This window comes from Dendropsophus ebraccatus, chromosome 1, assembly GCF_027789765.1.
Source record: "Dendropsophus ebraccatus isolate aDenEbr1 chromosome 1, aDenEbr1.pat, whole genome shotgun sequence".
NCBI lineage: Eukaryota > Metazoa > Chordata > Amphibia > Anura > Hylidae > Dendropsophus > Dendropsophus ebraccatus.
The window spans coordinates 205,699,205-205,719,211 of NC_091454.1; the positions used below are offsets into that span (position 1 = coordinate 205,699,205).

The window sequence follows — 20,007 nt, forward strand, 5'->3', positions numbered from 1 at the left end:
AATTGGAATATATAACATTTGTAGGTGCTTTGTTTTCACTTTTTTTTTTTTTTCCTTTTCTTTCCACAGTCATCCTCTGTCCCAAGCAGTCTCCTTTAGTATACCATTTGGGCTTGACAGTGATGTTGATATTGTAATGGGGAACCCTGTAAACATTCTTCGATCTGTTAGCTCAGACAGCCTGACTCCTCCAGTATATGCTCCATCCTCACCAAACTGTGTTACACGTGCTACCTATACCCCTCCTGAGGATGGATCAGAGTTTCCAATGCAACCCCGCACCTTCAAAAAAGTTCCATTAACTGGGAAGGGAACCAATGACCTGCAGGTTCAGGAGAAACCAAGTGGTGGACAAGGACCACAGTCTGATCTCCCAACTATTGAAGAAGCTTTGCAGATTATACACAGTTCAGAAACCCGTCTACTCCCAGAGGGAGCACCAGATGGTTTCTATCTTCACTCACCAGAGGAATCTAAGCCATCTAAGGTTGAAGAGGAACTTGCTCCAAATTTGGGTGTCTACAGAACACATGATAGTTCTAGAAGGCTATCAAGAGATGATGATTCTGTTCTGCGAGATAACAGCCTGGATTCTGATGCAGAGGAGACCAGACATACTCAAGAATCCAGTCGAAGTTCTCTTAGCTCCCAGGCCGATTCTTCCGCTGGGTCAGGTGCAAAGATGACAAGTTTTGCTGAACGCAAGAAAAAACTTGATGCCAAAGTTAACACGGATGGTTCTCCATCTTCAGGACCTAATAACTCTCCGAATACAACCACATGGGCACAAAAAGCCGAAGAGTCCCCGGTTAAGAGCCCAGCTTTGAACTCTGAGATGAACCAGCTTGGAGCTAGGCTTGAAGAGAAAAGAAAGGCTATCGAGGCCCAGAAAAAAAGAATAGAAGCTATATTTGCAAAGCATCGACAACGTCTTGGAAAGAGTGCCTTCCTCCAGTTAAAAAAGAGGGATGGAGAAGAAGATGGAGAAGATGAAGAACTGGACGATTTGAAGTTGTCTCCAGACGAGGGGCTTCCTAAGGAAAATGAAGATGGAAAACTGAAGAGACCAAGTGAAGAGAAAACTAATGGGCAGATGCCTGATGCAACTACAAAAAGTCGCAGTGAGAAACAAGTTAGCTTTTCCCCAGATGTCACAAAAGCAGGACTAGAGGAAAATCTTGGCGAGTACAACAAAGCAGTAGCAAAGCTGAACTCTGCACTATCCTCTCTCCAGTCCGATATGAAAAGACTATCAGATCAACAGGAGAAGCTGATGAAGAAAGAAAGTAAAGCCTGGGTTATACCAGCCTCAAAGGCCTCACCTCCAGCTCATCGGCCAAGGTCATCGCCACCTACTAGACTTACAAGGGAGATCCAAACACCTCGTTCTTCCCCAGCATCCCCTTCACAGTCACCATCACGCATAGCTCCAAAATCTCCCCAGCCCAATACAAGAAGATCACTGCAACCACAACCTATTGCACCTAAGAGTCCAAAAAATACTCGCCCTGTTGAGCTTAAAATTCCACCTCTAAACAGAGTACTCACCCCACCTCAGAATGTGGACACCATACCTCACTTACGTAAATTCTCCCCCAGTAAAGTTCCAGTCCAGACACGGTCCTCCATACATTTCGCAGATGAAGAGCAAGATGGTGAAAATGAGGAAACTCAGACAACAAATGAGGTTTATGGGAATTCGCGCCCTGTGGCTTCAGTTGTTCCTCAGAGTAGTGGAGTTGGGTCTTTGGCTGGAGAAGATAAGGAAACAAAACGGAGTAGTTTGATCGAGATTCCATTATCTGAATTGCAGCCTACAGAAGACGCTGAAGTAGATGGAATGGACTCCTTAGAAGGAACTCCAGGAGAGGATGGATTGCAGAGAGGAGTTGGATTCTTTTTTAAGGTAAGGAAGTTGGGCACATACCCATTTTACGGACACAGACATTTTGCATTCTTTGTTTGATTCCTGATTGAAATTTGCTTGAACTTGAGATGAAGTAAATTGATTTGTAGTAAATCATTTTCTGTCTCCAGGGTGGAGAACGGACAGAGGATGAGATGGCACAAAGAAGGGCGGCTCTGCTGGAGAAACAGCAGAAGAGGGTAGAGGAAGCACGGAAAAGAAAGCAATGGCAAGAAGAGGAGAAAGAAAAGAAAGAGGAGGCCAGGTAATAGCAGGCATGTTACTCCAGTCTGAATGGGTGGACTTGTCAGGGGGCCTGTTGTGGCACCAGACGACCTGCAAACCATTTATTAATAAACCTGTGAGCCGACTTATACAACTTACAACATTTTGGGAATTCTTTGGCCAGCCATGGATACGGATCATCACATGCTGCCATTAACAAATTCTTGCTTTTTAGTGTTGAATTTTCAATTTTTTCCCCTCCTCCTCCTAGTCGACAGCAACAACAGGAGGAACAACAACGTAAAGAGGAGGAGGCAGTGCAGCGCCGAGGGGACTTCACTAGGCAAGAGTACCAACGCCGACAACAGCTTAAAATTATGGAAGATCTGGATAAAGTCCTTAGGCAAAAGCCTATGACCGTTAGGGCTGTTAAAAAACCTCGCCCCAAGACAGTCTTCCATGATGATTCTGTTATTTCCCGAAGCCCTGTAAGAGGATTGTTAGGTAAGATTGGTAATCATGGTGGATAGGGTGGATTCACAACAGTCTAATGTAATAGGGATGATAGAATTTCATTTTGTTTTTAGGTTCCAAGTTGAGTAAAGTCTATTCTCAGTCCACCATGTCCCTGTCTACTGTCGGAAATGACAATGGAAATGGAACTTTAAGAAAATCACCTCGATCACCAAGGTAAAGCCTTCACCTCTGTGTTATCACGTGATGTCTCTATAACAGTACAGACTACCAAAACATATCAGTAAAATAGTTTTAGGGTTCAGTACTTTGGAAGTATGTTAGAGAACTAACATGTTACAGTTTCCTAGTATGCTGCCCCCTAAAAACAACCCTATTAGTATAATGGCTTCTCAATACAGTGCATGCAGCTTAAACACATATTCCAACGTCCAAAGTTATTTGTTTTTGTATTTATTTTTTTTTTTTAAAGTTCAAATTTTAGTGCAAAAACTAACAAACATTTCAACCCCATAGACACTGATATTTGTCATGGAATTTCCTTAATATTGATTCCATTCCTTATGTTCCTCTTCCTTTTCAGGGCGGTTTCCCCTTCTGGACTAGTGTCTCCCAACCGAGGTCTCTTTACGCTGAATGGAGACAAGGACTGGGATACTGGTTCTACTGCGTCATCTCCAGCCTCCATCCCAGAGTATACAGGTAACCTACTTCTTTGTGTGCTGTACTGATTGTCACTTGTTGTTTAATTATCTAGTGCTGATCATCATGTAACCAGCTGTCAGAATGTAACTTAAGGGACCCCATACCCATTTAGAAAAAAGTCAGCTTTTTGGACTTGCCAACTATTATACCATATTGTCCCTTCCCTCAATGATAATGCTAGAGTAAAGTTGGATTGGGCATGTTGAATTCAATTACCCAATTTTTTTTGTTTCTCCAAAGAGTATAGGTTAACTCTTCCAATACCCATTGAAAACAAATGCAGGCTCGTGTATGCCTCTGTGTTCCATACGCCCAGTTTGATTGTCCACCCAGCTAATTTTGAAAGCAGTATCTCCACTATTTTTTATCCATGCATAGTCAGCCAAGTAGACTTCTGTACATTTCAATTCTAGCAACATTAAAAAGCATGGCTACACACATCTGATAAGAAATGAAGTCACATTTCTTAGAATCTGTTTTCCTGAATTATTTTCTTTCTACTTCCAGGTCCTCGTCTGTACAAAGAGCCAAGTGCAAAATCAAACAAATTTATCATCCACAATGCATTGTCCCACTGCTGCCTAGCAGGCAAAGTCAATGAACCGCAGAAGAACAAAGTGCTAGAGGTGAGCAGATACGGACTGTCCTTGTACAGTTTTAGTTTTATTGTCCAGTCATATGTCCATATGACCTTTGTTGTCTGGCCTTACCCTTAAAGACTTTTAAAATTTTTATCAGTCAAGATCCGAGTGTTCATACCTAGGCAGATCATTAGAACGATCAGGGAGACTACTACCCTGCTATGTGCTTCTCTTCCCTCAGGGACTCATAGACTTGCATTGGAAGTCTGTCTAGGTCACGTGACACAGACCCGGGAGTGAATGCACTGCGTGTGTACATCTCCTAGCTCATTCTCAGACTTGACTGATGTAAACTTGTTGACATTTAAAAAGTTTTTTTTTTTTTTATGACAATATTTTTAGCTAGTAATTCTCTCCTGTTCTGCCCATACATGCAAATGTTTGGCATAGCTGAACATTTGTGTGTTCCCTTTAGGAAGGGGTAAACTATAGCTAAACTGTTCTGGCCCTGGCTTATCCCTCCAAGAACAGAAGGCTGCAAAAATCCATTATACCGGACCCTTCTTTCCACCGACATAATCTTCCTGGGCACCATATACCTTGTTCTACAGTCGGCCAAACCCCCTACTATAAAGTGTATGGACACATTTAGGAAACTATATCGCTACATGGTGATCCAGTTGCTTATGACCCTGGTTCCAAGATATGTGTTGTTTCCGATCCTCTTCCCATCGGGCACAACTATCACTATAACGCAATGGTCTACAGCTGTTGGGAAAGTACATCATCCATAGTAATAATGGTATTAGGTACTCATCCATTAACAACATCCCAGTCTTCTGAATACTCGAATTGCTAGGTTTTAGTAGCTTAGATTTCCATTGACCTAATTTCCTGTCACAGACGTCATCGGAGGAGGTGCAGATTTGCTGTATAATTAAAAATGAGTGCCAATTGTTTTGAAGTATTTAGGTCATATCTAGTTCCAATTTCTAACAACATCTAAAGGTGTAGAGCATGCTTAATATACGGGTTAAGGTAAGATTATGCAAGATTAGTTACATAAGGACTGTGTAAGGGCACCCTAGGAGGACCCATAAAAGTTTAAATAGATGAATCCCTTGGGAGTTCTCCGTATGAAATAGATGGTGGCTCTATTAGGTGGTGTGGCCTCTCGGCTTCTTCTCTAATGTGGGTAATCCCAAAATATTTTTTTTCTTCTATTCTAGGACATTGAAAAGAGCCAAGCTAACCATTTTCTCATCCTGTTCCGGGACAGCAGTTGCCAGTTTCGAGCAGTTTATACATTTTCTTCCGAGACTGATGAATTAACCCGTCTGGCAGGCTACGGTCCACGATCGATTAGCCTGTCCATGGTGGAAGAGATCTACAAGTACAGTTCAGACCGCAAACGGTTCACTCAGATACCCAGCAAGACAATGTCCATGAGCGTTGATGCCTTTACAATCCAAGGTCATCTCTGGCAAAGCAAAAGGCCCACAACTCCCAAAAAAGCCGGTACTCCTAAATAAGTATCCACCTTGGACCCATACCACGTTGGGGAAGCATCTGTTAGGTCGTGTCTTTTTTACTTCGGACGCTTTTTAATTTCTCCCCAATAGGGTTTGTCAATACTAGCTTTTGAAACACGGGGGAGGGAAAGAGTTCACAATGTAGGCCAGGTACGGGGCTATCCCCAATGTGTTCACTAGAAGGTCTCACACTGTAGATGCCGGTTGTATAGGCTATGATGTGAAATGATGACCGTTGCTGTCTATGAATGTAGGTCCAGTAGCTTCCGATATCTTTTTGACCTAGACGATGTGCCAAGCTGGTGCCTTCCATGAACTTGGTGCCACATATCTATCACAACTATATTTAACACCAGTTGCATTGGTGCCTTCTACTCTTTACACAGTACAGAATGGCAGATGTATCTGCTCCTAAAGATGTTTTTTTTTTTTTTTTCTTTCTTGGTCTCTACCATCAATCTGTTTTCTTGCTGCCTTCTGAAGCGATAAATCCAGTTGACTTGTGGTCTATTACTGGCTGAAGGTAGCAAAGTGTCATGTTGGCATAGCTACTTCGACCACTGCTTTTCTTCACTGCCTTTCACTTATTTAGCACATTTTTTTTTCACTGCCTATTCATCATTTGAATTGCAACCATGGTGGGTATCCACTGCCTTGCTTCTATTGACTGCCCTTCATCACATACATAGCTCTACTGGTAGCTTATGGTTCAGTGTTGTGCCGCACGTATAGTGCTATGTATCAATGAACTGCCCTTGTCTTGTATCTGTGCTTGCATACATCAAGCTTTAAATTATTTCCTCCAGGTTGTGGATTGCTTCATGTAGGAAGGGTGTTTGTATTTTTTTTTTCTTCGTTTTTGGGTATATTGGTAAGCCAGTTCTTTCTGTAATATATTTTTCTTTGTTTTTATAAATCCTAAGTTACAGGGGCTGGATCCTAGTAGCCTAGGTGCCCCTGACTTTGACAAAAAAAAAAGGCAAAGAAAGAAATGTTGGTGTTTTTTACGTTCTAGCCACTAGGTGGAGAATGAATCGTGTTGCACCTCCTTCTGCCCTTTCTTTTCTTTGGTCTTGAAAATTGTAGATATTTGTATATTCTAAGTCTCTGGGCTGAAACCTGGATCGAAGCTGTTTATATGTATGAATTGTGGTGGGAATGGATCGTGGGCTGCACATGTTCTACCCCTTCTTTCCGATAAGCTTACTGGTCCTATATCCTCTTGGGAAAGCATTGTAAGGCAGATGTTTGACTCGAGTATATCTGCGACCCTGGTGCATGTACATACTGAGCCATCTCCTCTGCATTGGTTAATGCAACATACAACTGTTATCGCAAGATACCCTTTTCCCATATCTATGACTTCTGATATCTCGATATACTCTGCCACTCCTAGAGAATGCTGAAACTTGCAGTTCTTCTACCAGCCCAAAGCAACATTTTTTTTTGTGACCGAATATAATTGTAGCTTTTTACAATCTTATGTCCTTTATAGTCAGCACAAACGATGACAGTATAAAATGGTAGGGTGGATGACTACGCTCTGCACAAGCACACTTTGTAATACAGATGGTGGGCTCTTGTATCATAGAAAGGTTTTATATTCTGCTGCTTGGAAACATAAAACCTGGAGCACGCCCTATCTTTTCTTTTGCTGTAAGGGTCTAGAGGAATTGGGCATGTTGGGGGAAGGGGAATATCTACACCATGTTCATCCCCACATTATTATTGCAAGAACTGATTGGGTGCTAAGCCCCACCCCTGAGGATCAAGGTCACACCCTCACAGAACTCAAGCGATGCATCACACACTATTTATAAACATACTACAGATAACATGGATGAATTGTAGGTGGCACTGTCTCAGCGAGTCTGGACTCCATAGCTGAGGACAAGCTGCCCCGCCACATGTATTTATAATATACATACAGATTTATTATAAATATCTATATTAAATGATTTTGCAATTATTTGTATATAAAAACAATCAATGAGAATGAACAGTTTGGCGTTTTTGTCTTTATTGTGTGGTCCTGGATTTGGGGGGGTTGGTTGTAATGGCTTTAGTCATCAGCAAGACCAGAGAACACTGAAGAGGGAACCGACTTCTGCTCCAGCTGCACTTCTGTGGGACAGAGATATAAAGGAAACAAAATTATAATTCTTTCATGACACATGCATCACGTGCACTAATCTTTAAGGCTAGGTTCATATAGTGAGTATCTTAGCTGTGTTTAAAGGGGTGATCCTGGATTAGAGAGAAACAGCTACTTTCTTGGAAAAACAGCACCACCTGTCTTAAGGTTGGGGGTGGTATTACAATTCAGCTCCATTCACTTTAATGGAACTATGCTGCAAACCCACACCTAAACTGATGTCAAGAGTTGCGCTGTTTTTGGAAGAAAGCATCCTGGATAACCCCTTTAACTAAAAGGGAGCACTTCTAATAACTTATTCCATAGCTTTCAGTAGTAACTGATGGTTATATGAGAGTCTGGAAGTGGGATCAATCATTTGAATTATCCAGTACAGTGTTAAAGCTAAAGCGGTTAACAAAACTTATCAGTTGTCAAAAGTTTTGATCGGTTGGAGTCTTGAGTGTTCAAATCCCCACCAAATCCATTGCTAAAGCAAGCCAGGAGACGCGCCCGGCTGACAAACTGCAGGAGGCAGAATCTTCAAACAGTCTATGGTGTCAATCTTCTGCCGTAAGCCAGGGAGAGAAGTGCTCAGCTCAGAGTGCTTCTCCTGGCTCGTTCTAGCAATTCATGGAGTCTGAACATCCATTTTACTTGGTTGTTCATTGGTATAAGAATAACCACTACATACACTAACATAATGCCTTCCATTCAGAACAGAATCATGACCAATCAAAGCTCATTGCCATCTGTTAGGGGCAAAAATCAAATCTGGGCCTATGTTTCCTTTCTAAAGGCCACATTATATAACGCAATGTTCCGGGAGAAGCAAGCGCCGAACTGTTATCTCAGCACTCACTTCGCCCTCATAACTTGGTTGATGCCTGTGCTATTACATGCACAGACAGTGGGAGGGACCACCCAAATGATCCTTAGATTGTTCAGGTGGCCCACTGCCACCGCTCCTACTACACAGAGCGACGCGTTGCAGACTTTTGCTGCACAAATTATGATCTGTTAACTTGTTGAAAGACCACAATTAGCCAACATTTTGCATTTCAGCCGATTGTGGCCTTTCAACTTGACCTATTACACCAAACTATTATCAGCCTGAACAATATTTGCTTATTGCAATAGAGCCTTAATACTGGATCCCTGTGGTCTGTCTTTAAAATAGTGACCTAATCTGCCTTGTGTGAATAAGGTCTAAAAGGTAACAGACTGTAAGAAGTATCTCATGAAAGCTGTCAAGTAAGATGGCTGAAAGCCCACTACTCTTTCCATTTCCCACTAAATAATCTTTATGAATAAAGCTATTACCTTTCCTATTAACTCCATATGGGCAATGAGAACATTCAGAAATATATATCAGATTCATCTGAATGGGGCATGCAAAATGTATTCCCCATTGTACATAAATTCCACCATGGATGAATATACCCTGAGAATCAGACTTCTCACTTACCGTCCGGCTCCATCTCCTCTTCTGAATCCTCATCTCCTATGTTGATTTCATCTGGATTATTCTGTAGTGTCAGCTCAGCTAACTCTGTACGAGAGGCGTCAGACCTGCAGAAAATAGTCACAATGGAGTCATTAGATGAAGGCAAGGTGAAATGCTGCTGCCTGTGAAGGGGGACACAGCATCCAGGCTCTACTAACCTGACAAAGAGGATCTTCTCCTTCATCTGAGGTTTATCCTTCTCTGCCTCTGCTGCCACCACGGCTGCTCTCTGCTCCAGCGCCTGCATCTCATCCACTGGTTCTGAAAAGAAACAATGAGATTTCAGGAGTCGTGTGCTGCTCTTTGTTATGAGGAATTATATGTATTCCTCACACAGTGCTCCAGACAAGCTGGAACGGAGGGGGATGCAGCTGCAGATTCTTTGTTTTACACTAGATGGATCTTCAAGGGGAAGAGAACATAGAGGTACCCTAGGAAAGTGTTAGTGGGAAAAGCCACTCTTCTACCTTAACATTACAAAACTCTCTACACACATATGTCATTGCTCCGAAATCCCCCATAAACAAACATAGGATCAAAGGAGCACATATGTTGAAATGGATCACAGCCAGAGCTGTCTGAGCCCAACAGCTTCTGGGGGGGAAAGAGAGCTCCTCCTCCATATGTATATTTCAATTGGGTACTGTCTAATATACAATAACCTTACCTTTGCCGTCCTCACTAGCACCTCCTCCTTCAGCCCTCAACCTCTGAGACACCAGGAACGTCCCCTGTGTGTTGTACTTGGCTTGCACGCTACGCTTGACCCTTAGCATCTCGCGCAGCGTGTCCTCATTACCATGCCGTACCTCAAAGTCTCGCCAAGTCTGCCAAAACCCTGATGTCAACTGCAAGAGGGAAATTTATGTTAACATCGTGTCATGGTGACCTTTTAATAAGACGCAATATGATAATTCTTTGTACTGGCCGGGAATAACAAAGTCTTCGAGAACTCACCCTGGGATCACACATTTGAGAGCAGTAGGAATACACAGCCCGGGCGCGGTCAATCTCGCCTAATTTACATTCCATGTCAGCAAACCGTAGACACATCTCCCGGGCCTGGTCATCTGGCAAGATCTGGGGAGAGAATTGTAAATTACAATGTAGTTTGTTCTACAAAAAGGCGTCTAGCTACAGTTTTCAAATTAGCATTCCCTTTGCCTAGGCCAGGGATTGGGAACCTTCGGAACTGCAGCTGTTGCAAAACTACAATGCCCATCAGGCCTGGACAACTGCAGGGCCAACGGTTCCACATCCCTGGCCTTAGGGGCTCATGTATAGGAGACAAAGCACATACTCTAGGCAATGCTTACGTGGTCATTCTGAATCTGTGATGGCACTGACAGACATTGTCCCCTAGCTGTAATGAAAATAGGAAAACTCTGCAAAGAGTATCAGAGGCATCTGGAGGTATAGAGGAGGCCACATGTAACCTCTATTATGCTACTTAGGCCTCTTCTATAAACTTGAAGTCATATGGTTCAATTGATCTCTGTACATGAGTCCTTAGAAGGGTTTTTCCATAATCAAAATATATGTCTTCAAATCGTAGGAATAGTTGTCTCATTCTTGGGATGCCAAATTATAACCAGTAGTTTCTATGAGTATCATGAAGATACAGTACAGCGGTTGGTGATATTAGTGAGTCTCAGAGCTTGAATTGAGCAGCAGTGTATGTATCTAGCCTCTCAATCATTCAACCAGGGGGGACACAGCCCCCTTCTTGTGAACACTGGAGGTCCCACCAGTTAGACCCCCAATGCTCAGACAGTTATTACCAAACCTATGGATATGATAAATAATAATTTGATAATGGGAAACCTAATATACATGTGTGTATAGAAATGTGCAAAGGCACTGGTTTGGTATAATATACTGAATTTCTTTGGTAACTCTATGGTTATTAGACTTGAGTGATCTTCGAGCATGTACGAGTTTGTCCGAACCAGAGCATGCGGCTTTTGATTAGCGGTGGCTCCTAAAGCTGCCTGAAAAACATAGATATAGCCATAGGCCAGCCATAGACTATAACCATGTTTTCCGGGCAGCCTTAGGGCTTTATCCAACGTCAGCAGCCACCACTAATCAAAGGCTGTACACTGAGGTTCGGAGGAACTCGAGCGTGCTCACAGTTCACTCAACTCCTAACGGTTATATAACATGACAATAAATGGTAATATAGTATAATATTACATGGTAATAGTAGGGAAGCCCGTACCTCAATGGCTCGCTCATAAATGCTGCGGGTGTGTGTAACTCCATAAATCTCAGCCGCCCTCTTAATGTAAATGTTGAACATCTCGTACTGTTCTCCTGGTTCCACTGCCTGAGTCGCTCGCTCATACAAAGCCATGGCGTGCCGGGCCAATCCATGCTCCTCTTCCAGCTTTGCATATAGTAGAAATATATCTATCAGGATGAAAGAAATGATAAGTGACTAAAGTAATGCTTATCCAAAATCTTAGGAGTTGAGTTTTGGTATACAAACTTTTTGCAAACTTTCGAGGACAACCGTCCAGGGCTTGTTCAAAGAGGTCCCGAGCTCTCTCCAGCTTCTTTCCTCCATACCGAGCAATGAACTTAGACAGGTAAGTGCTCCAGATGTCATACACATTGGGCCATCGGAACAGGGCGATGCCACGCTCATAGGCCTGTGAGAAGACAAGCTGCACAGTTAACAGGAAAGTCATCAGAAGTGAAAATGCACACATACTAGTAGCAACATGGTCCACCTACCTTGAAACTCTCTTCAAAGTAGTTGTGTTCTTCCAAAAAGAGGGCGTAGTTGATGATGATCTGTGGGGTGGCTATGCGGAGGTCAATAATGCGATCATATACGGCCTTAGTGGACTGTGGGTATAGAGAAGTCACCTTATTAGAAGACAAGGAATGAAAGCCATAACATTGTGTAATGTTAGCTCCAGGAGCCTGTATACATCTGCCCACTGATACCCGTAGGTCTTGGTAAAAAGATTAGGGGTTAACCTTTTCAGTTTTTAAGAATTGTTAGATTTCCTGAAATCCCCACCCCGCCAATGTACATTTCGGCTCATTGGAGTCTCATGTGCGGCTTTCTAGCCAATCACATGTCAAATACGCAACCCTACAAATCACGTGTGTTCCACAGATGCAAAAAAAAAGTGTCCACAGTCAAAGCATGACCTGTTGGTGGCACCTAAAGAAAGATCTGCATCTGAATATACATTGTGTATCCATGATGCAGGTCCTTGAAGTGCACCTATCCTAATAGTGAGGCCTCCCTATAACCTTTGTCCTGCTTGCGACTGTCGGGGGTGATGGGCAAGGACAAAAACAGTCGAGTTGAGTGATGTCCACCATGATAAAGTCATACCTTGAAGGTTCCCAGACTTTCTTCCAGGTCGGCCAGCATAGACCAGACTTTCAGAGACTTGTACAGTCGGTTCTGCACCGGCTCAGAAGCATCAAAATACTCAGCCTTGCGGGCGGGTACTGCCGTGGCTTTCTGCAAGGAAAATATATTCCTGTTCAGTATAACATAGAGAAACAGTCAGCATGTATAATGTATAACAAAGATCATAAGCTCAAGGGTGACAACCAATATGGCTGTATTCCTGTTGTCATAATGATCAAACTTCCGTTTATGGAGTTAGTAGAAGTTATACAGTACTAGATTATCAGAAATTTACTGGGAAGGAGGGATATGCAAACAGCTGTCACACTGCTTAGGCATAATGGTGTCCCTTCAAATCAGTGTTTCACTTCATCTAGAAATCTTAGAACATTGACTAGGGAGATGGAGTTAAACACTGACTTGAAGGGACAGCGTTTTGCCTAAGTGGTGTAAGAGCTATTTGCATATCCTTTCTTCCCAGAATTTCCAGTGGAGCAGGAGTGGCCTGTAAGTCTCTACATGTCTCTTCTTAAGGAGAACTAGTATCCTTTTGAGCCAAAGAAATCTCCTAAAACTATAACCTACGTTAAGGGGTAATTCATAGGCACAGTTGACACTTTTGACCATTCCATACCCTCAATATAGTCAGCGCTTGCTCGTAATTCTCATGTCTTAGTTCCATCTCACCAAACTGACACCAAACCGAGGCCAAGTCATCCACATGTGTGTACTGCACCTGCGTTGCTCTCTGCAGAATGGCCCGAGCCTGTGGATGAATAAACAGAACAATGGACGTGTCAGTGTGTACAGCACGTTTAGTTTTCTCCACATACAAGGGAATGTGACATTCTGCCAAGGGATCCTTGTGGTGGCTGAATTTCTCCACTAACAATGCCATATCCCTCTATAGACTGGGCCTAATAGTGCAGCTCTTCTCCACTGAAAAACAGGGAGTGGCAATACCACACACAACCTGTGGACAGCTGTGGTGCTATTGTTATATATATATATATATATATATTATATATATATATATATATATATATAAATAAAAGATTTGTAATAGTGGACAACCCCCTCATGTATAAGATTAGAAATAAAGGTAATCTCATACATCCTGACAAGGAAGCAATACATCAGCCAGGAGTGTATTGGATTGATTCTTGTTACTAAAGCAGGGAACTGTCCAGCTGCTGCAAAACTACAACTCCCATCATGCCCAGACAAAGATTTGGCTGTCCAGACATGATGGGAATTGTAGCTTTGCAATATCTGGATTGTACATGGTTCCCCATTCCTGTACTAATCTTCAGTAGCAAGTGATGAAGTGATATTACTAATATAGTACAGTACAGTGTAGTGTATAGCAGCGATCTGTAACCTGTGGCTCTTTGGCTGTTGATAAACTACAACTCCCAGCATGCTCTCAAGAGCTAGAGAGCCAATGCTGTATAGTCTGGCCCATTACACACAGGTACACAACTCACATCCTCTATCTGTCCGTTATCCTCATAGAACTTGGCAAATGCCACCCACAGAGAGTGCGGTTTCCCAGTGGCCTTTGCAGGATTCACAGTCTGCACAGCCTCTGTGTATGTGTTAATAATCTGTAAAAGGAGAAATGCATAGAAAACATTGAAAGACAAGACAACATAAGCGTTGTACATTCCGCAGTATCGATGTATAAGACTTACCTCTCGTGGCTTGCCCTGATACAGCTGCACCCTCTTGTGCCACTCATGGATATTGTGTGGGTTCTGTCGCAGTAACACCCCATTGAGTAAAAGGGGTCTCCGCTCCATCAGCTGCTCAAAGCGAGCCAACCTCAGCTCCAAATCTAGGTCATCTGACAACACAAAGAGACAGTATAAGGATACTGAGGACCACTAAATAGCGCAGAACGCTTTATTTATTGAGGATACTGAAGACCAAGCATTAGATGAAGATACGTAGGCTATGGGTATTCTTACCGTCCTCTTCTTTGCCCATTTCACTGACTGTTTCCATTTTGGCCGCAATGATGCTCTCTTCAAACTGAGCGTAGCTGTCGAACACTTGAGTGAAGTCCCGTACGGTGGTGACGGTCTGGATGGCCTCCTCGTAGACATCTCGAGCCTGTGATAGAGCATTTTGTGTTGAGAAATACAGTAAATTGTCATTGTCCTCGCTGGGCCAAGAATAAAGGCAAGGCTGCCATGAACAATAGATTACCTTTTCAAAATGGCCACTGCGTGTATGATATTCAGCAAGTGCACACCACAATTTGCCCCTCTGATCTGTAAAACGCGTCAAGCCGCCTCGAATAATGGCTGCGGAGTCAAGGGAGCGGATGGATCCTGGGTTCTGGGACAGAAGGGTACACAGCTCCTGCCATAGCTGCAATGGAGAGAATAGCAGTCAACCATATGCACAACATAGGTGGGGCTGTCACTCCGGATCCCACCTGTATGAGACAGAGAGTTGGGGGGGGAAAAAAAAAAGTACAGCCCACGGCAATGCCCCCTGCAGAGTCTGGTTCGGTTTGGTTGTGGGACGGTATAGCAGCAGCTTCCATCTGAATACAGCCTGCCCCACACTCACCTGATAATTCGATTTCCCTTCCTTTGATACAAAGTCATCTTGGTTTACAATGGCTGCCAATCTGGAGGCCGCTTCATCCAGTCTGTCCACAGAACGCAGATACTCTATGTACTCCTCTGCATTCTCAGGAGATAGCTGAAAGGAATGGGAGACAAATATTAGCGCTTATAGTGATGTGAAACGTCAAGGAACCAAAGGTCCCCTGTTTCTATCAATTTCATAAGTGAGGCAAGGTAGAGATGGAGGTAGGAGCTCCTGCTGCATTCACTAACAGACTAACTCCTAGATTGATTTCTCCTACAGACCATAAGGGATCTCCTCTAGCTTAAAGGGGTTGTTCACAAAAAAATGCTTTTTTTCTTTTTAAATCAACTGGTGGCAGAAAGTGTTAGAGACTTGAAATTTACGTCTATTAAAAAAAATCTACAGTCTTCCAGCTGCTGTATGGCCTGCAGGAAGTGGTGTATTCTCTACAGTTTGACACAGTGCTCTCTGCTGCCACCTCTGTCCATGTCAGGAACTGTCCAGAGCAGTAGCAAATCTCCATAGAAAACCTCTCCTGCTCTCCAGACTGGAAAAAATACACCACTTCCAGCAGGACATACAGAAGCTGATAAGTACTGGAAGACTGGAGATTTTTTTTTTATAAAAGTAAATCACAAATCTCTGGCACCAGTTAATTAGAAAGAGAACATTTTTTGGCAAACAACCCCTTAAAGTTGAAACAGATTCTGGAGAATATGGAACTTACTCCCTGTAGTGGCTTCTCCCTCCTCTTATGTAATTATATTTAAAATGTGTGTGATGTCTCCCGCCCACAGACTGCCTTGTGTGGGATTTCCTCCCTATCAACAGGCTCTGTGTGATCTGCCTTCCCTGAAGATTAGGAAGCTTTCCTCCCTCTCCACGTTCTATGGTGCTGTGTACTACCTCCTTCCCATCCTTAGTGCTATTAGAAGGGGGAGAGCAGAGGAGAGCGCCAGGAACAGCGTCCTTTCAGATGCACCAGGATCACAAACTATGCGGCATCACACAGACCCTACTCTTATGAAGCTTAATTATGTATTTAGGGAACAAATTAATAAAAATAAGCATCTGGACTCCCTGTAATATCACACTTATCCTCTATCCTGTGGATGGGGATTAAAGGAGAAGTCCAGCCAAAATGAAAAATCCATTGCAGGCAGGGGGGTGCCGGAACATAATAAATGTATACTTATACATCCCTGTTCCCTAACAGTACGGCATCACTGCTCCCAGACCCCTACCTGCAATGTCACAACCTGATTCAGGAGTCCCCACTCAGCCAGTCCCACCGGCATGTGATGACACCAGAACCCAGGAGAAACTAGATGCCGGTGGCGCACCCCCCTGCCTTCAGCAGATTTTTCATTTTGGCTGGACTTCTCCTTTAAATTAGGTTGGAACACCCCTTTAAGAAATTTCTCAGAAAAATATCATCTGCTAACAGCTGACAGACACCCACCTTCAAGTACCTCCTGTAAACCCTGACGGCAGTCTCCGGTAGGGGGTGCGCACGAACAAAACGTAAGTAAAGGGGCCAGATGCGATGGTGCTGAGTGATGGGAAGAGCACGCAGAGCTCGGTCAAATGTTCTCCTAGTGCGGGTAATTCTACACTGGTCCATGAGGAACTGGCAATAATCCAGCCAAATGCGGGGCATCTGAGGGGACATAACATCATAGAGATCAATATTAAAGAGGTTATCCAGCGTTAGAAAAACATGGCCACTTTCTTCCAGAGACAGCACCGCTCGTCTCCAGTTTGGGTGCAGGTTTTGCAACTTGGTTCCATTGAAGTGAATGGAACTTAATTACAAACCGCACCTGAACTGGAGCCAAGAGTGGTTTTCTAACGCTAAATATCCCCTTTAAGTGTTAGCATGGCAGTATGCTGACAACTATACATAGTCTTTACCTTGTGCATGAAGACCAGCGCTCTCTCATGGCAATTATTAACTTCCTCGAAGGCGGGATCAGTGATGCATCTCTTCTTCACCTGCTTCCTGCGCTGCTTTAGATAGGCGTACCATAACTTGTAGCTAAAGGATACAATAGTAGAAATGATTTATGGACTCACACAGATTGTGTGTTACCCATAGGGCATCTCGGTAACACAAGGACAGGTAAAAATGTGGTGGGTACATCCAAAGCTCAAGGTAATAGTGATGATATGTCAGCTATTTATAAGGAAAGGTGAATATCATCAAATAACAGGCTCATATGAATGCTATACTGACGATATCAAACCAGGCAGGAAGTGTGATGAAAAAGGGGAAGAAAAGAATAAGGAAGTGCCATAAAGGAGCGGCTCCTAGAAACATGTCAAAAGTTTCCATTGTTTGGGGTCTGGATGTTCAGACCCCCACCAGGAGAAGGGTGTGAGTGCAGTACCGGCCGGATGATCTTTCCGGACGCAGTGTTCTGATGCGGGCGCATCAGCATGCGCCCGCATCAGAACTCCTCATAGTACACAATGAAGCAAGCGGCCGGAGCCGCTTGCTTCATTGTGTGAACTGACAGGGTTTCCTACTGCCGCAATTCACTGAATTGCAGCCGCAGAAAACTGACATGTCAGTTCTTTGCGGCGCCGCTTGGGATCCCGGCCGGAGCGTATACTATGTGTATTAGCTCCGGCTGGGATCCCATAAAAGAACATGCAAGGTGTTACGGCGTACAAGGCACTGCCGTTGTTGCCATCGGCAACAACAGCCATACTTTAGAGCTGTGTGAACAAAGCCTTAAGGTGCGTTCAAACGTAGAGGATCTGCAGCAGATTTGATTTGCTTTGAATCTGCAACAGATCCTGTACGTGTGAACGCACCCATAAAGAGGTATTCTCCCACCAGACATGCATGGAGTATCCACAGGAGGTACCATAGATGCCTGGTAGATGTGGATCCCACCTCTGCACCATTCTCTAGCACTGGAATCCCCAGGACCCATCGGGCGTAGTTACAGGGGACACAATTTAGGAAACAACTGCGTAAAACAACCCATGCGTCTGTTTTCAGTATCCAGCCACCTCACTAGGTCCTGTATACTGGAAGATCCACTCACCTTCCTGGCAGCTCCTTGAGCGCTCTCTCGTAGATCAGGTTAAGGGTATGAGCCGGGGCTGAGAGCTTGGATTCAACATATCGCATCCAGCACTTGACTGAATACGGATTGCGCAGGATCTCCTCCTCAAACTGCAGGTCATCTTCTTCCTGTACACAGTGAGATATAAAATCCATTTTCTATTATATATTATATTTCCTTCCCCCATAAATAAAATACTACAGACAGAAAGTATATTAAAAAATTGTGTCAGGAACCAACTATACACTTATGGCTGCTAAGTAGTACACCTCTCAGGGTCTAGGAGGATGTCAGTGGGGTCACTAGCTGAACATCCCTGTAGCTCTCAGTCAGATGTTGTGTATAGAACTGTATACATACCATCTCCAGTATATAGTTAGGAAAGATAAAATATATAATAAATATATTATACATACACACACACACACACACTAAAAACTTAAAGGGATTATCAGGCACTCGCACATTTTTAACGCATTGCTGCCATATCAGAAAACATAAACATGTTATACTTACCTCTCCGCACTCAGTCAGTGTCCCCTGCTTTCTCTGTAGCCACTGTTACTTTCCAGATAAGCTCATCTTGGGATTGACAGCCTCCTTAGCCAATCACTGACTGAGATGGGACAACCCCGCCGTCAGTGATTGGCTAAGTGGGCTGTCACTCCTAAGATAAGCTTGTCTTGGAAGTAATAGCAGCTACAGACAGAGGGGGGTACTGAGGGAGCACAGAGAGGTAAGCATGACATGTTTGTTATGTTTTCTTATATTGCAGCAACATGTTAAAAATGTGTGAGCGTTAGATAATCCCTTTAAGTGTACCCTAAGGCCATGTTCCCACTGCGTAAGTTCCATAATAAGATAAGCCAATGAGATAAGGCAATGTCAACTGTATATTAGTGTGATCTTAGTACACATATTAGTCACTGTTAGAGGCAGGGTGTACTAGGATACCTCCCAGCGTCACTAGTGAGATAACTCTGTATATAGTTTAGGTTATGGATGGTGTGTGTGTGTATATATATATATATATATATATATATATATATATATATATATATATATATATATATATAAAAATAAATATATATACACACGCACATATTTGTTTGTTCAATGCACTTCCCAAAAATGCATTAAAAAATGTTGCGTACATATCCTCAATAATACAAATGAGACCTCACATAGCAAAGTAAAAAAATAAAATAAAAAATAATAATAATAATAATTGCTTTCAACATGAAGATGAAAATACCCTTTAAATACAATTCTATGGAGAGAGAAAAGCAGAACACCCACCCACATTGCCGCACAGTCACATACAACACACTGCATACAGTATAAAATGTTTATGGAAAAGAAATAACACAAAAATATTTACGAATAAAAAATATCGCATCAAAATGCCTAGAAATAAAAAAAAATACAGTATATATATATATATATATATATAATGACAACTACAGCAACACAATGTATCAGTTTTCTGCATAGACCAGCAGTGTTCTCAGACCTGTGGCTCCCCAGCTGTGGTAAAACTACAATTCCCAGCATGCCCTGACAGCCTCCGTCTGTCAGGGCATGCTGGGAGTTGTAGTCTTGCCACAGCTGGAGAGCCACAGGTCTAAGAACACTGCTGCCTCCACCATATCCATTACAGACAAGGAAACACTTATAAGTTAGCAGAGGACTACAACCCCCAGCATTCCTCACTCACTCGTGTAGACCCCGCACTATACACACACAAGCCGCACTGTATAGTAACCTGTAACTTACAAATGCGATTTCTTTATCCGGCATGTTGGGGTTTCGGCGGCTCAGACTCACAACGTCACAGCCGGGAATTGTCCCTTCAAGGAACCCGTACCACGCATGTGCGCAAATGA

At 43.2% G+C, this 20,007-nt stretch overlaps 2 protein-coding genes across 3 annotated transcripts in view; one reads left to right on the plus strand and one right to left on the minus strand.

The window, feature by feature from the left end:
• Positions 1-7,423, plus strand: part of CAMSAP3 (calmodulin regulated spectrin associated protein family member 3) — a 62,861-nt gene extending 55,438 nt beyond the window's left edge. For both annotated transcript variants that reach the window (XM_069945539.1, XM_069945548.1), the window contains 7 exons: positions 70-1,906; positions 2,038-2,171; positions 2,403-2,635; positions 2,719-2,821; positions 3,189-3,307; positions 3,818-3,936; positions 5,121-7,423. In XM_069945539.1, the coding sequence (XP_069801640.1) occupies positions 70-1,906; positions 2,038-2,171; positions 2,403-2,635; positions 2,719-2,821; positions 3,189-3,307; positions 3,818-3,936; positions 5,121-5,423 (2,848 nt within the window). In that variant the 3' untranslated portion in view covers positions 5,424-7,423. The remainder of the gene's footprint in view (positions 1-69; positions 1,907-2,037; positions 2,172-2,402; positions 2,636-2,718; positions 2,822-3,188; positions 3,308-3,817; positions 3,937-5,120) is intronic.
• Positions 7,424-20,007, minus strand: XAB2 (XPA binding protein 2). The gene is made up of 19 exons (XM_069945558.1): positions 19,898-20,007; positions 18,101-18,249; positions 16,959-17,082; positions 16,507-16,704; positions 15,021-15,155; positions 14,652-14,816; positions 14,411-14,555; positions 14,135-14,286; positions 13,928-14,047; positions 13,075-13,206; positions 12,420-12,551; positions 11,804-11,917; positions 11,556-11,718; positions 11,286-11,476; positions 10,022-10,144; positions 9,732-9,912; positions 9,223-9,325; positions 9,026-9,129; positions 7,424-7,547 (listed from the first exon to the last, which is right to left on the minus strand). Exons 1-19 carry the CDS (start codon positions 19,919-19,921, stop codon positions 7,486-7,488), a joined length of 2,517 nt encoding a protein of 838 aa, XP_069801659.1. The 5' UTR covers positions 19,922-20,007; the 3' UTR covers positions 7,424-7,485.

What these genes read in the sequence shown, in the direction of transcription:
- XAB2 (XM_069945558.1), bottom strand. Translation starts at nt 19,921, where the DNA reads ATGCCGGATAAAGAAATCGCATTT. An exon ending in CGGATAAAGAAATCGCATTT is followed by an intron (nt 18,250 to 19,897) that starts GTAAGTTACAGG and finishes CACTGTGTACAG; the next exon opens with GAAGAAGATGACCTGCAGTT. An exon ending in AAGCGCTGACTATATTGAGG is followed by an intron (nt 12,552 to 13,074) that starts GTATGGAATGGT and finishes TTTTCCTTGCAG; the next exon opens with AAAGCCACGGCAGTACCCGC.